The sequence below is a fragment of the Canis lupus genome, chromosome 16 (assembly GCF_011100685.1).
Source record: "Canis lupus familiaris isolate Mischka breed German Shepherd chromosome 16, alternate assembly UU_Cfam_GSD_1.0, whole genome shotgun sequence".
Classification (NCBI taxonomy): domain Eukaryota; kingdom Metazoa; phylum Chordata; class Mammalia; order Carnivora; family Canidae; genus Canis; species Canis lupus.
Window position 1 is genome coordinate 13319086 of NC_049237.1, and position 12825 is coordinate 13331910.

General features: G+C 43.6%; 1 protein-coding gene across 2 annotated transcripts; it reads right to left on the minus strand.

The window, feature by feature from the left end:
• Nucleotides 1-873: 873 nt before the first annotated feature.
• On the minus strand, nucleotides 874-11517 carry LYPD8 (LY6/PLAUR domain containing 8). Of its 2 annotated transcripts, XM_038559481.1 has the most exons (7): nucleotides 11375-11413; nucleotides 10952-11045; nucleotides 9192-9300; nucleotides 8688-8807; nucleotides 6336-6500; nucleotides 4700-4837; nucleotides 874-1932 (listed from the first exon to the last, which is right to left on the minus strand). In XM_038559481.1, exons 3-7 carry the CDS (start codon nucleotides 9244-9246, stop codon nucleotides 1634-1636), a joined length of 777 nt encoding a protein of 258 aa, XP_038415409.1. In that variant the 5' UTR covers nucleotides 9247-9300; nucleotides 10952-11045; nucleotides 11375-11413; the 3' UTR covers nucleotides 874-1633. The 2 variants fall into 2 exon arrangements, with proteins under 2 accessions (XP_038415409.1, XP_038415408.1); XM_038559480.1 differs by lacking the exon at nucleotides 10952-11045 and having other exon boundaries at nucleotides 11375-11517.
• Between the last annotated feature and the right edge of the window lie 1308 nt (nucleotides 11518-12825).

A 12825-nucleotide genomic window follows, 5' to 3' on the forward strand; every position in this document is an offset into this window, starting at 1 on the left:
ACCTCAACCAAGCAATCAAGGTTAACACCAGCAGCAATACAACACATAAACATCATATACCTCCTGTAGGACCCACTGAGAAGAACACAATAATGCTGTGGGATTCTTGCCAAAATGTGCAAACTTGACCTTATGATGAGAAGACATCACACAAAGGAAAAATCCCAGGACTGTCACAGATCATAGGAGTCTGAAGAGACATAGCTATTAAATGCAAAGAATTGGTTCCTGGACCAGAAAAAGGACATTAATAAAAATTGGTGAAATGTGAAGATCTATTAGTTAATAGTATTGTGTTAATGCTGATTTCCTGGTTTCAGTAATTGTAGTGTGTTATATAAGATGCAAACACAAGAGGAAAGTGGATGAGGGGGTTCTGGAATTCTCTGTGCTATTTTTGCAACTTTTGGTAAGTCTAAAACTATCTTGAAATATTATGCTGAGTGAAATCAGTCAATCAGAGAAGGATGATTATCATATGGTTTCACTCACATGTGGAATATAAGAAATAGTGCAGAGGACCATAAGAGGAGGGGAAACTGAATGGGGGAAAAAATCAGAGAGGAAGACAAACCATAAGAGACTCTTAACTCTGGGAAACAAACAGCGTTGCTGGAAGGGAGGTGTGGGGTGGGGATAGGGTAACTGGGTGATGAGCGTGAAGGAGGGCACATGATGTGATGAGCACTGGCTGTTGAATGCAACTGATGAATCACTAAACTCTACCTCTGAACTAATTATACACTAGATGTTAATTAATTGATTTTTTTTTTTAAAGAATGAATGTGTTGATGAGGTACCACAAGATGCCTTTCTGGAGGCTTTTCTTTTGATGCATTGTTAGCAAGTCTGGACAATAAAGACACACACTAGTTTATACCTTTAAAATTTTTTATTACAGAAAACTCCATTCTTGCAAGTCCAGCTCAAGGCCCACCTTATTTACCAAACCTGAACTTCTGTGCATGTTGGATTGAATAGCTTTCTTGCTCCTCAGGTCTCTGATATGGAGTCAAAAGCTCTGCTTTCAATTGCAGGTTCTCTGGGAATGGGGACTAGGGTTCCGTAGCTATTTCATTCTGAACAAGGCTATGAGACATCTGGTCAGTGGGAGCACCAAAAGCATTATGTCTCTCCCCAAGAGGTTAGGCAAGGGAGACTGCCAGCCTTCAGCAACCCCTCTGCACCCTTCTTTGGGCCCTGTGGATAATGTCCCTGTTGGACCTGTCACCAGAGCCAGGACAGTCACGGAAGGGTCAACACAGGGCTTTACAGGCACAATTGGGCATGCCCTCAGTATGTGGGTGAGAATGGGGGCGTGTTAGTCCCCAGAAGTGCAGGGCTGTAGGCAGAAAATGCCAACAAGGTGAAAAGGTATGTTTCTCAGAAGTAAGGTGGGCAGAGTTTAGGGGAGTCCTGGGAGCCACACACTAAGGTGCACAGATTTCAAATGCAAGGGACTGGGAAGTGGTGATGGACAGCAGCTCAAAGGAACCTATCAGGACAGACTTGGCCAGCCTTTAATAATGGAGAAAAATGTGGCTGTCACTGAGCTTTGCCAGGAGGGCTGTGGCTGCAATTAACTGAGCAGTTAAATAGGGGGAGGGAGGGGCAGTTGAGGGCAGGATGGGTCTCAGAGCAGCAGCCTCAGCAGGAGGAGGCTGCCAAAGGCTGCAGGAGTGAAGGAGACTCTGGAGCCCGAGTCCAGGCTGGTGGGCTTATTGGAGTTGGGTGCTGAAGAGGTGCTGGAGTTGCTGACAGGAGGGTTGGTTGGGGGGTAATTACGAATGGCAGTTGAGGAGGCGCTGAAACCGTCTACACACTTAAACTTTCGGAAGATGATTCCTCCAATTGTCTGGTTCTCAGCAGACAGGAACTGACAGGTGGAGTTCCTGATTTTGGAACAGCCTTTCAGCACGAGCTTCTTGGTCTCTGTGAATGTAATGCGAACAGTAAGGACTTCACAACACTCTTGCCCTTCCTCCTTAGGCCTGTTTTAGGTCTGGTTCAGCAACCTGTTTTACGTCTGGTTCTAAAACAGGAGCCTGGAGGAAGGAGCCCAGGATCAAGAACACCACACAGTAATGGCAGAGGTACCATGGAGGTCAGCACCCAGACACTCTCCCCGATCTAAACTCAAAAGAAACAGGCTCCAGAAGGTGGATGCAAGCCCGAGCTCACAGATGAAGGCCAGAAATGGGCCTGGGACCCAAGTCTCTGGTGTTTCCCTGAGGGGCTGGCAGGTGATTAAAAACCCAGGAGATGGGCTCAGAGAGCCCTCTCCTCTCAATCCAAGAAGGACTCCTCCCAGGCTCCTGTACTATGAATTCCGTTTTCTATCCTCACTCTTCTCTGGACCTGAGTTCTCTCTGCCTGAGTTTTATCTGAATAGAGGAAAAAAATAGCTGGAGGTGGTCTTCATTCTAAATCTGAATTATATTATGTTTAATTCTGTTAAAAGGTGTAGGTCCTAGGAAAAGGCCAAGAGGATTTGCAAAGAAAATGTGGCTGTGACTGCAGCCACCTTTATTGAGCTGCTACTATGTGCCAATTGCTCTATGACTTAAACAGGTCTGAAGGACAGGCAGTTACACAGGAAGGAAGTGGAGGACAAGTGGCTACTTATCAGAAGGGCTATTAACTTGTTCTGAGAAGGAAAGAGAAATCTCTACATCCCTTGGAAGAAAATAATTAATTCCTTTTTTATAGCAAATAGCAGTGCTGGAGATTGAATTACAGTAAGCTAGAGAAATGTGTTGCTTGGCACATGTCTATAATATTGAAAAAAAAGTGATCTTGGGCAAAAATAAATAAAGGAAAAACCCCCACATGTATGATGGCTTTGATCTATCTGGCTTCAGATTAAATCAAAGGAATATTTTTAAAATTCCATCCTTGACATCAGAAGACACCTGGGAACAAAGTGAGCAGAAAGAGAAATTGTTTCAGATGTTATTGTTAACCTCAGACATAGCTTAAGAATTAAATATCAGAGCTGCGTAGACATCCTAGAGATTTTTTTAATTAAAAAAAACTTTAAGTGCATATAACTAAGTGAAAGAAGTCAATGTGAAAAGGCTACCTTTTTATGATTCCAAATATATGATATTCTGATAAAAGCAAAACTATGGGGAGAGTACAAAGATCAGAGGTTAAAAAACAAAACAAAACAGAAACAAAACAAAACAAAGATCAGAGGTTGCCAGAGGCTACAGATTAATAGTGCATAGAGGATTTTTAAGACAGTGAAGCTATTCTGTGTGATGCTATAATGGTAGATATACTTCATTATACATTTGTTACAACTCATAGAATATGCAACCTAAACAGTAACCCTAATGTAAACCTCGGACTCTGGATGATAATAATGCATCAGTGTAGGTTCATGGATTCATGAGGTACCATTTTGGTGGGGAATGTTGACAGTGGGGGAGGCTGTGTGTGTGGGGACAGAGGTATGTGAGAAATCTCTTTACCTTCCTCCCAGTTTTACTGTGAACCTAAAACTGTTCTAAAAAATAAAATTTATTTTTTTTTAAATAAAAAGAAAAAAATAAAATAAAATAAAAATAAAAATAAAAAGAGGTTCAGGATACTTGTGATGTTTGGCCTCACTTCTCAGCCTGCAATTACAGTTAAGCATGGATTTCCAGTACTATAATTGCCATTAGTAAAAGTTGAAATCAAATTGTACCTGGGTATTGGTGCTCTTAAACTGTTATTAAGCTGAGCCATATTGTGGCAGAGACTGGCTGGCTGTTCATTTTAGCTTCATGTCTCTTCCTTTCTTGCTGGACCACACTAGACACCATGAGACTGCATTTCCCAGCCAACAGAATGTGAGAGAGAGTGATGCATGCACTTCCAGGCTTTGCCTATAGAAATCCTCCTGCCTCCCTCCACTCCCTGTCTTCCCCGAACTGCTGATGAGAGACAAAGAATACAGCAGGGAGCTGCTACGTCCTGGGTGGCTGGGGACCAGATCCTCTAGATGAAAAGGACAACAGGCCCCAGGACTCTGCAATGAACTGCCATATGAGCAAGAAATAAATATCTGTTACATTGATCCTGAGGATTTAGAGGTTGCTTTTTAACAGTAACGAACTTATCCTTGCTAATAAATGTATTATTCTTTAAATATTCAGATGTAACATCTGCCTGAATATTTAAAGCATAATATACGTATCAGTTTTCTATTTATAGTGGTTAATTTGATGGTTAGTATCAAATTACTTCTGTAGGAAAGAACAATTGGTTGGATGTTAAAATCCAATTTGACTCTTCAATCAGGTGACCCAAGTTGTCATAAGGCAGCCCCTCTCAGTGACAGATAGAAAAAAATGTAGGTATAAAAGGAAATAAAAGACAAATCCCACACACACCCACAGAGCAATGCAATCTGGTAAAGAAGTAAATGTCAGGAATAGCATGATGAGCTTAAATGAGTCTGGCTTGATTATGAGCCAGAAGAGAGCAGGGTTCAAGAGATGTACAGCCCAGAAAGAATGGTTCTGGACTAAGGAGGCAAAATAGCAAGCAGCTCAGGGCTACATTAACAGCCTCATTATGTCAAAAGCATTCTGACCTTATTCTTTTAACCTCCCCCAGCCTCCTTTTGTTAACTCAGAACTTATTACCCAAGGCTTAATATGTTTTCAACTCCAGTCCCATAAAAGGGAATTGAAACCCCAAGACAAACCATTCTTAAATTCCGCAACTAGATCGACACACTGTTCTTCTTTATGACATTTCCTGGATTTCACACTACAGGAACTTTCATTAGATCCATAACATGCAGGACATTCTATGTTGCTGGATGAATCTTCTAGTGGAGGAGCTGGATAGAATAAGAGCCATTAATTTAGAACAAGGTTGTAATATAGAACATGGTACTGCCTTGTACTGAAGGGGACAAGCAAACAAAGATGCTAGCCAGAGGGATCTTGAAAATGGGACAATTGCATAAAGACAGCAGTCATCCTAACCTCATATCCCACCAAAATAGTTACAGCACACAACCTCACAGACCTTCCCTTACAAGCCATCCAGTCTTCAAGGACTGTGGTCAGTGGGTGTGTTGGGCTGAGAAGGGAAACATAAGATTTTGATCTAAAACCAAGCAATGTTGGGGCACCTGGGTGCCTCAGTGGTTGAGCGTCTGCCTTTGCTCAGGTCGTGATCCCAGGTCCTGGGATCGAGTCCCACATCAGGGTCCCCACAGGGAGCCTGCTTCTCCCTCTGCCTATGTCTCTGCCTCTCTCTGTGTGTCTCTCATGAATAAATAAATAAAATCTTTTAAAAAAAAAAAAAAGAAAAGAAAACCAAGCAATGTCAACATTAGCCAGCTATTCTGAACATCGGCCAATAGATGTGTAATTATTACTAAATCTTTCTCTGAATAAATGATCGTGCCCCTTTATTTAACATTTAATACAAAATTATATTGAGATACAGCTGTGCTACTAATGACTTATACTCTAGAACGATGCCTTTTTGGCCATGGTTTCTTCTCTTCAAAAAGAGAGCTTTGGTATAAACCAACAATTTTCAATATCAATTTGTGGTCCAGGAACTCCTGGGAATCCCAAAGAACCATTCAGGGAGACCACAAGGTCAAAACCATTTTCATAACAATACTAAGATGTTCCTTGCCTCTTTCACACTCTTTCTTTCATGAATGTACAATGGAGTTTCTGAGAGACCACATGACATAAGAGATTGTAACAGACTAAATGCACAAGCAAATTTGAGAATCCAGTTGTCTTCTATTAAGCCAGAAACTAAAGGGCTTTGAGAAAATATGTAACAATGCCGCTCTTCTCACAAAATATTTTTTTGCTTTGGAAGATATAGTTATTTCTATGCAAAAATGTTATTGTTAACATGTAATGGGTTTATGATTTCTTAGTGAACTATAAATAAAGATTTTAAATTTGTTTAGAAATTCTTTGAATTTTTAAAATTTCTGAGTGTAAATATTGATAGTATGATTCACATAAATCAAATTTCTCTAGTCCTCAATAATTTTTAAGATTTAGAGTCTTAAAAGAGAGCCTGAAACCACAAAGTTGGAGAAATACTAATAAGCCTCTAATTTTATGCAACATGGAGTACTATGATTTCTGTCTGTTCTGATAAAGAGGAAAGCATGAAAGTAGTGATGATTTTCCCATTTGTTTTTCAAGTAATTGCTGTAAGTCAGCTGTTGATGTTACCCAGATATGCAGTGAAGTGCTTGGACTTGAGATGTTCACCAGAAGGTGAGGACTACAGGTGGCAAAGGAAAGGAGAGAGCTGAAAGGCCAGAGGGAGGATGGCACATTGCCAGCACCCACCCTGAGCATTACTGGTGTCATTGCACTTCTTTCCTTGGCAGCACTGGCTTGTAAAATGGAAGTATTCTGTATCGGACACACGGACAATGATGGTTTCAACCATGTCTCTCTCTTTTAGGCAGTTGTCCACAGAGCAGGCCTTATCCTGGTATATGTGGTCTGGATCTATTAAAAGGCAAACAAAGACTGTCAGTCCTGGGTGTAAGGCTTGGGAAAGGGTAGAGACTCTGAATAGTGACTGCTTCAGGCAACAGCAGAAAACACACCCCCAGTTCACTGTGATTTCAGAGACACTGAGGAGGGTTTCCTTGCAAACAGAAAAATCTTCCTCGTGAGGTAGTTCCTTCTTTTAGCAGGAGATGAGCAGAGATGCAGGCTAAATTTCAGATCAAAGATTGATGGGGAGCTTGGAAATGGTGGTTCAGGCCAACATCCAAAGCCACTGATCAGTCTTAGCATCTCTAAAAACAGCCAAGCAGAAGATGGTCCCACGTGCAATAGGATGTTAAATCTGAATACAGTCAAGCTTCTAGATCAGAGCTATCTGATATGGTAGCCAGTAGCTATATGTGGCTATTTAAAATTCAGCTCTTCAGTCATATAACTATATTTCAAGTGGCCAATAGCTACATGTGGCTACTGTACAGGACGGCATTGATATAAACATTTCCATTTTTTGAAAAGATTTTATTTATTTATTCATGAGAGACATGGAGAGAGAGAGAGAGAGAGAGAGAGAGAGAGGCAGAGACACAGGCAGAGGGAGAAGCAGGCTCCATGCAGGGAGCCCAATGTGAGACTCGGTCCCGGGACTCCAGGATCATGCCCTGGGCCAAAGGCAGACACTGAACCACTGAGCCACCCAGGGATCCCCAACATTTCTGTTATTGAAGACAGCTCTATTGAGCAGTATGGGTCCAATTTACAAGGAAACACCAGGAATATGGAAACAAAGAAATGACACCACAAGAAAATAATCAGCCAAAGCCAGAATATGGGATAGCTAGCTATAGGACAATTGGCCCAATTTATCCAACAAATCAATGGGATTGAACCAAAAAAAAAAGTGATGGTAGCTATTATAAAACAAATTTGACTTAATAGACCTAACAGCAAAATGCTATGTGGGGTTTTGTTTGTATCTGAAATCTAACACATTGGCTATAACACAACATCTGAAACAACTAGGATATTTCTAAGATGGCCTGGGTATTAGAAGAAATTAAAGAATCACAGTTAATTTTCTTAGGTATACAGTGGTACGGTAGTTATGTAAAAAAAAAAAAAAGTCCTTATTAAAGATGAATAATGAAGTATTTTCAGGAGAAATTACATGATACCTAAATTTGCTTTAAAATACCATTGCAGGGGATCCCTAGGTGGCTCAGCAGTTTAGCACCTGCCTTCAGCCCAGGGCATGATCCTGGAGTCCCGGGATCGAGTCTCTCATTGGGCTCCCTGTATGGAGCCTACTTCTCCCTCTGCCTGTGTCTCTGCCTCTCTCTCTCTCTCTCTGTGTCTCTCATGAATAAATAAATAAAATATTTTAAATAAATAAATAAATACATACATACATACATACCATTGCAGGAGTGCCTGGGTGGCTCAGTTGGTCAAGCATCAGACTTTGGCTCACATCCTGATCTCCAGATTCTGGGATAGAGTCCTGTATGGGGCTCGACACTCAGAGAAGAGTGTCTGATTCTCTCTCTCCTTCTCCCTCCTCCCCTCCTCCCAGCTTGTGCTCTCTTTCTCTCTCTCAAATAAATAAATAAAATCTCAAAAAATATAAAATACCATTAAAAAAAGCAAAATGATCATTGTTGACACAGGATAGTGGTTACATGGCAATTCATTTTATTCTTCTTGCTTCTGTGCATATTTGAAAATGTCCATTATAAAACGTTAAAAAGAAATCTAAGTGCTGTGGGAAAGAGGTAAAAATCATGCAGCAAATCACCCTGGGTGCAAGCGTGTTGGAGCTCGAAAAGGAAGGAGCAGTGAGGAGAGGAAAGGAAGCCAGAAAAATGGAAGAATGCAAGCACCCAGAGCAAACTGCCTGCTTTGTAATTTAACTAAGAGCTGCCCTTGCTTCTCACATCCACCAATATAGGTCTAGAATGGGATTTTAGACAGGAACAGCAATTCCAAGAAGTCACGAGAGCTTGTCAGCTTGCCCCACATTCTCACCTGACTCCTGCATGTTGCTTTTTCCAGAAGAGTCTTCATAACCCCATCTGTCTCCTTGCACAGCCCAGCCCTTTCTCAGCCTTCCCTTCCTCCCTGGCTACCCTATCCAGCTCCTGCCCTGTGCAAAACCCAGAAATGGGGGTTATGGCATCCCAGGCTCACCTAGAGAAAAGCTGGCCACCAAACTGGTACAGCTGGCATTGGCATTGCCGGGACACTGAGAGACGCTGCTGTTTTCACAAGGGTTTGTCACTGAATTACACTGCACGCAACTTAGGGATTCTGGTGAGACAAGATGGGCAGCACTGTCAACATTCAGGGGACACTTATAGACTGTACTCTGGACAAAGCACCACATCCACACCCTCCAAAGAATAGTGGGGATGGCATCCCTTCCCTCTGGGACCCCCCAAACTTGAGGCTGTGAGATGGAGCCACCTCCATTACTTTCTCCGCACTGTGCACCATTTCCCAGTGGGAAGACCCATAGCACAGAGAGGCTCCTCTGAGGGCAGTGTGCCCAGAGGGGTCTCATATTTTCCACTGACCACACCCTGACATGAAATGCCATGGGACAGGACCCCAGAATACCAAGAGTGAGAAGACTTTGATACAGTGTGTCAGAAAAGGTCTTCATTCCCAAAGGGTGTCAGTGGTTTCTCTCACCTACAGCTGCAACAGCAAATGCTGTGATGATAACAGCAACAAGGATGCCCTTCATGGTGCAGGACCTGGTGTCTCCCAAGGAAGAGGACTGTGGTGCAGAGCCTTATGCCTGAAGAGACACAAAGAAGGCAGTCTGGGGGCTGGCAAGGGTGCTGGGGCACAACATCCCATGTTACAGAAAAAATCAGCATTCTCAGCTGGGAGCACAGAACTGTGATGCAGTTTCTATGCTGCCCTTTCATCTGTGCCAGTCTGAGTTTCCCCCAATCCTGGATGCCTGCACATCTACACACAGCTACAAAACACAGCCTGAACATTCCCCACACCACAGCCACTTCAGATACAACATGGGCAGACAGATGATTGCCAGCCCCACTGGGGATGGGGTCCAAGAATAAAGTATAATGTAGTCCTCTAGCTAATATCTCACCACATTCACATAATTCACTTAGGAGCTCTGTCGTTGTCATCACCACACCTATTGAGCACGTACTCTCTTCCACGCACTTTATGTTCATTAATTCATGTGTTGCCTTCACCCTAACAAGCAGGTGCTATTATTAGCACCACTCTCATTTCATAGGGGAAATCAAGTCCCAGAGAGATCAAATAAACCACTCAAAGTCAAGATCACATTCCTAGGAGGTATTAGAGCTGGGGTTGGCCCAAGCACCTAACCACGACCCACACTGCCTCCAACAGATGGGACTCCCAGAGCCCCAGGCCTGGACACACTCAACCTGCAGGACAGAACCAGAGGCCCCAGCACACCTCCAACTGATGAGTCTCCAAATCTTTCTGTGTCGACAGTCATCTGATAGCTAAGGTTTGCTGTATTCATTAGGATCCCGAATCAGAGCTCCCAGGATTTCAACTTGCCCATGTATCAGAGCAGCAGGGAGTAGAAGTATCTGTCTCTGCCCTGAGTCCTTCCTAATTGTTAGTTCATTGATCCTATAAATGGTAGCCACAAACTGCATGTGGCAGTCATTGAAGGAATGAAAGAAAAAAACATTCTATTTCTAAGACTCACCTGGCTAGCTACTACTTATTGGCCAGCACAACTTTGGAACATTCCCTTCATTACAGAAAGTCCCAGGGCATAGTGTGGCTTACTGTCCCACTCAGCAGGTGAGGAACCTGCCAATGGAGAGATAAGGGAAGCTGCCCAAATTCACCGAGCTCATGAGGCCAAAACTGGGACTTCATTCTGCATCCTTCCAGCTCATGATAGCTGCTACTTACCAAGACAACTGACACCTGAGGCTGCAGTCAGTCCCCCACCTCTCATCTCAGCACACCACAACCACACACACATACCACTGCAACTGTGATCACTTAGTTGACTTATTAGAGGTTGGCAAAAAGGAAGAGACACTAGTTCAATCAGGGTAGGTAGAGGGGTATATCTATTACGTAAGGGCCACATAGTACAGAAATCCAAGGAGAGAAATTAAGTATATCTGGTTTGGAACTTGTGGCAGATGTTCCATACCTTGCACCCAACATGCCCCCACGCCTGATCACCCCTCCAGGCCTGAAACCCCAGTACAGAGACAGGCTCAGAGGTCGAGCCTCCTGGGAAGGGCCTCTCAAGCCTTGTAAGTATGGAGAAGGGAAAAGGAAAGAAAGAGATGAGGGTAAGGAGGTCACAGCAGCCATGTCAGATATATCAACCACTTCTTCTTGTGTTATACCCCTGATTATTAGCCTCATCTTCAGAGGGAAATAAAGGAGGCCCACAGAGATCAGGATCTGACCTAGAGACACACAGCAAAGAGAGCCTAGAAGTGGCCCTGATCACCACCTCTAAAGAGAAACCAGGGAGGTGGCCGTTGGTGCAGGAGGCCTCATCTGCAAAATAAGAACAAGTAGCATCTGAAAAACCCCTTTGAAAATTCCTTCCCACTCATCTATCATTGGATATTTTCTGAGTGCATCCTATTACAACTCCTTTCATGTTATACATAAGCAAGTTCAGAGCAGCTATGAAAAGGACAGCTAAAACAGAGAGCAAACCCCAGGCACAGAGCTCTCCCCTCCAGACTTCCTTCCCCTGAGCACTGCTAAAGGAGCAAGGGCCATGATAATGCCCTGAACTCCAGCCATCCCACATTGGCCTTCTCTTGGTTTGAGCTTTTTAAAGCTGGCGCCCCCACCACAGCTTGGCTTCAGCCCCTCACCTTCAGAGTCTGGCCTGGAGACTGCTCTCCCGAAGGTGGATCCCAGTACAGGATAAGAGCATGTGTGTGAAAGGCCTTATATAGCAGGTGACTGAACAATCAGAAAGCACCACTGCCTGCAGGGAGGGGTTTCTGGATCAGCTCTGCCAAAGCCAAAGAGCCACAGGCAGCTTAACCTTTTGGCAGCTGTGCAGTTGGTCAACTTTCTTAGGCCTCCAAAAATCGGGTGCAACTTTGGTTAAGGCCTGCCTTTGGCAAAACATGCAAGAGAACAAGGTGTGTCCTTGATGTTGTCTCATGTTGGCTATGCACACTGAATGTATTCTAGTATCTATTAATAAATCATAAGCATCACTTTATACCAGCCTGATAAAGAAGTCACCTTGATTAGACCATTTACAAATGAAACCAAGGCACAGAAGAGAAACATATGAGACTTGCCCAAGCTCACACAGCTCGGATAGTCAGAACTCAGAATCATGCCACATGGGGTCCTTGCAGCTCAGGAAAGGGGGTCAGGCCCCCTGGAGCAACTGTCTTAACCAGGATGAGAGTAAACCCACGATACAGCCTCACAGGGCAGAGAGGCCATGAAGCCCCTGCTTGCAGCATGTTCTACATACCAACATGAAGGGCCCACACCATTGCTCCTGCCACCTCCAACACTCCGGGCAGTTCATCTGGCCTGGCTGTCTGGGAAGCTACTGTTGGGGAGAGCCTAGATCAGCCCCTCCCAGCACCTTCACACTAAGCCCTAGGTACCTCTGGCATTGAGTGTAAACTGGACTTCCCTGGCCTTTCCATCTTTCTGCATTCATACACACTCAAACATGTATTCACATACATCATAAAACATACATGCACACACACACACACACACACACGATTGGTGGAGGAGGACCAAGGAAACAGGGGTTGGGGGATATATCAGGCCAGCACCCCCTGCCTGCAGTTAGACTTTGGTTCCCTGCTCTTGAAAATACCCCTTATACACTTGCTGCTACTCTGCCCTAGTCTGTGGCTCAACTCTCCTTCCTTTCCCAAACTCACTCATTCATCCAACAAACATTTGTGAGTTTTTTGTTTTGTTCATGCATTGGGTCTGCCCAGGCATTTGGGAGGTATCTGAGCAAAGAGACAGAGACTGCTCTCCTGGAATGTAGTCCAGAATGGGAGATAGACAACATAAATAAAGTGATAAATAAGCAAATTATAGAGTAGACTGGAATGTGGTAATTACTCTCACAAAAAGAGAAGATGCAAAGGTGAAGGACCAACCATGCTGGGGGAAATAAGATTCAATTTTAAATAGATCTGCATTGGTCTTGTGGAGAAGACGAAATTTGGGTCATTTTATTATAAGCAGAGCCTCTGGCCATCTCTCATTTTCTCTTCATTTCCCCTTCTGTCCTCAGGCTGACAACAGATTTTCCTAAACAAAGGCAATTCCC

Bases quoted from the DNA above. Each gene is read 5' to 3' on its own strand.
- LYPD8 (XM_038559480.1), bottom strand. From the start codon at position 9,246: ATGAAGGGCATCCTTGTTGCTGTTATCATCACAGCATTTGCTGTTGCA. The intron at 6,501-8,687 runs GTGAGCCTGGGA...GCCTTTTAATAG, and splicing joins GGTGGCCAGCTTTTCTCTAG to ATCCAGACCACATATACCAG. The intron at 1,933-4,699 runs GTTTGTCTTGGG...TTACATTCACAG, and splicing joins AGTTGCGGAATTTAAGAATG to AGACCAAGAAGCTCGTGCTG.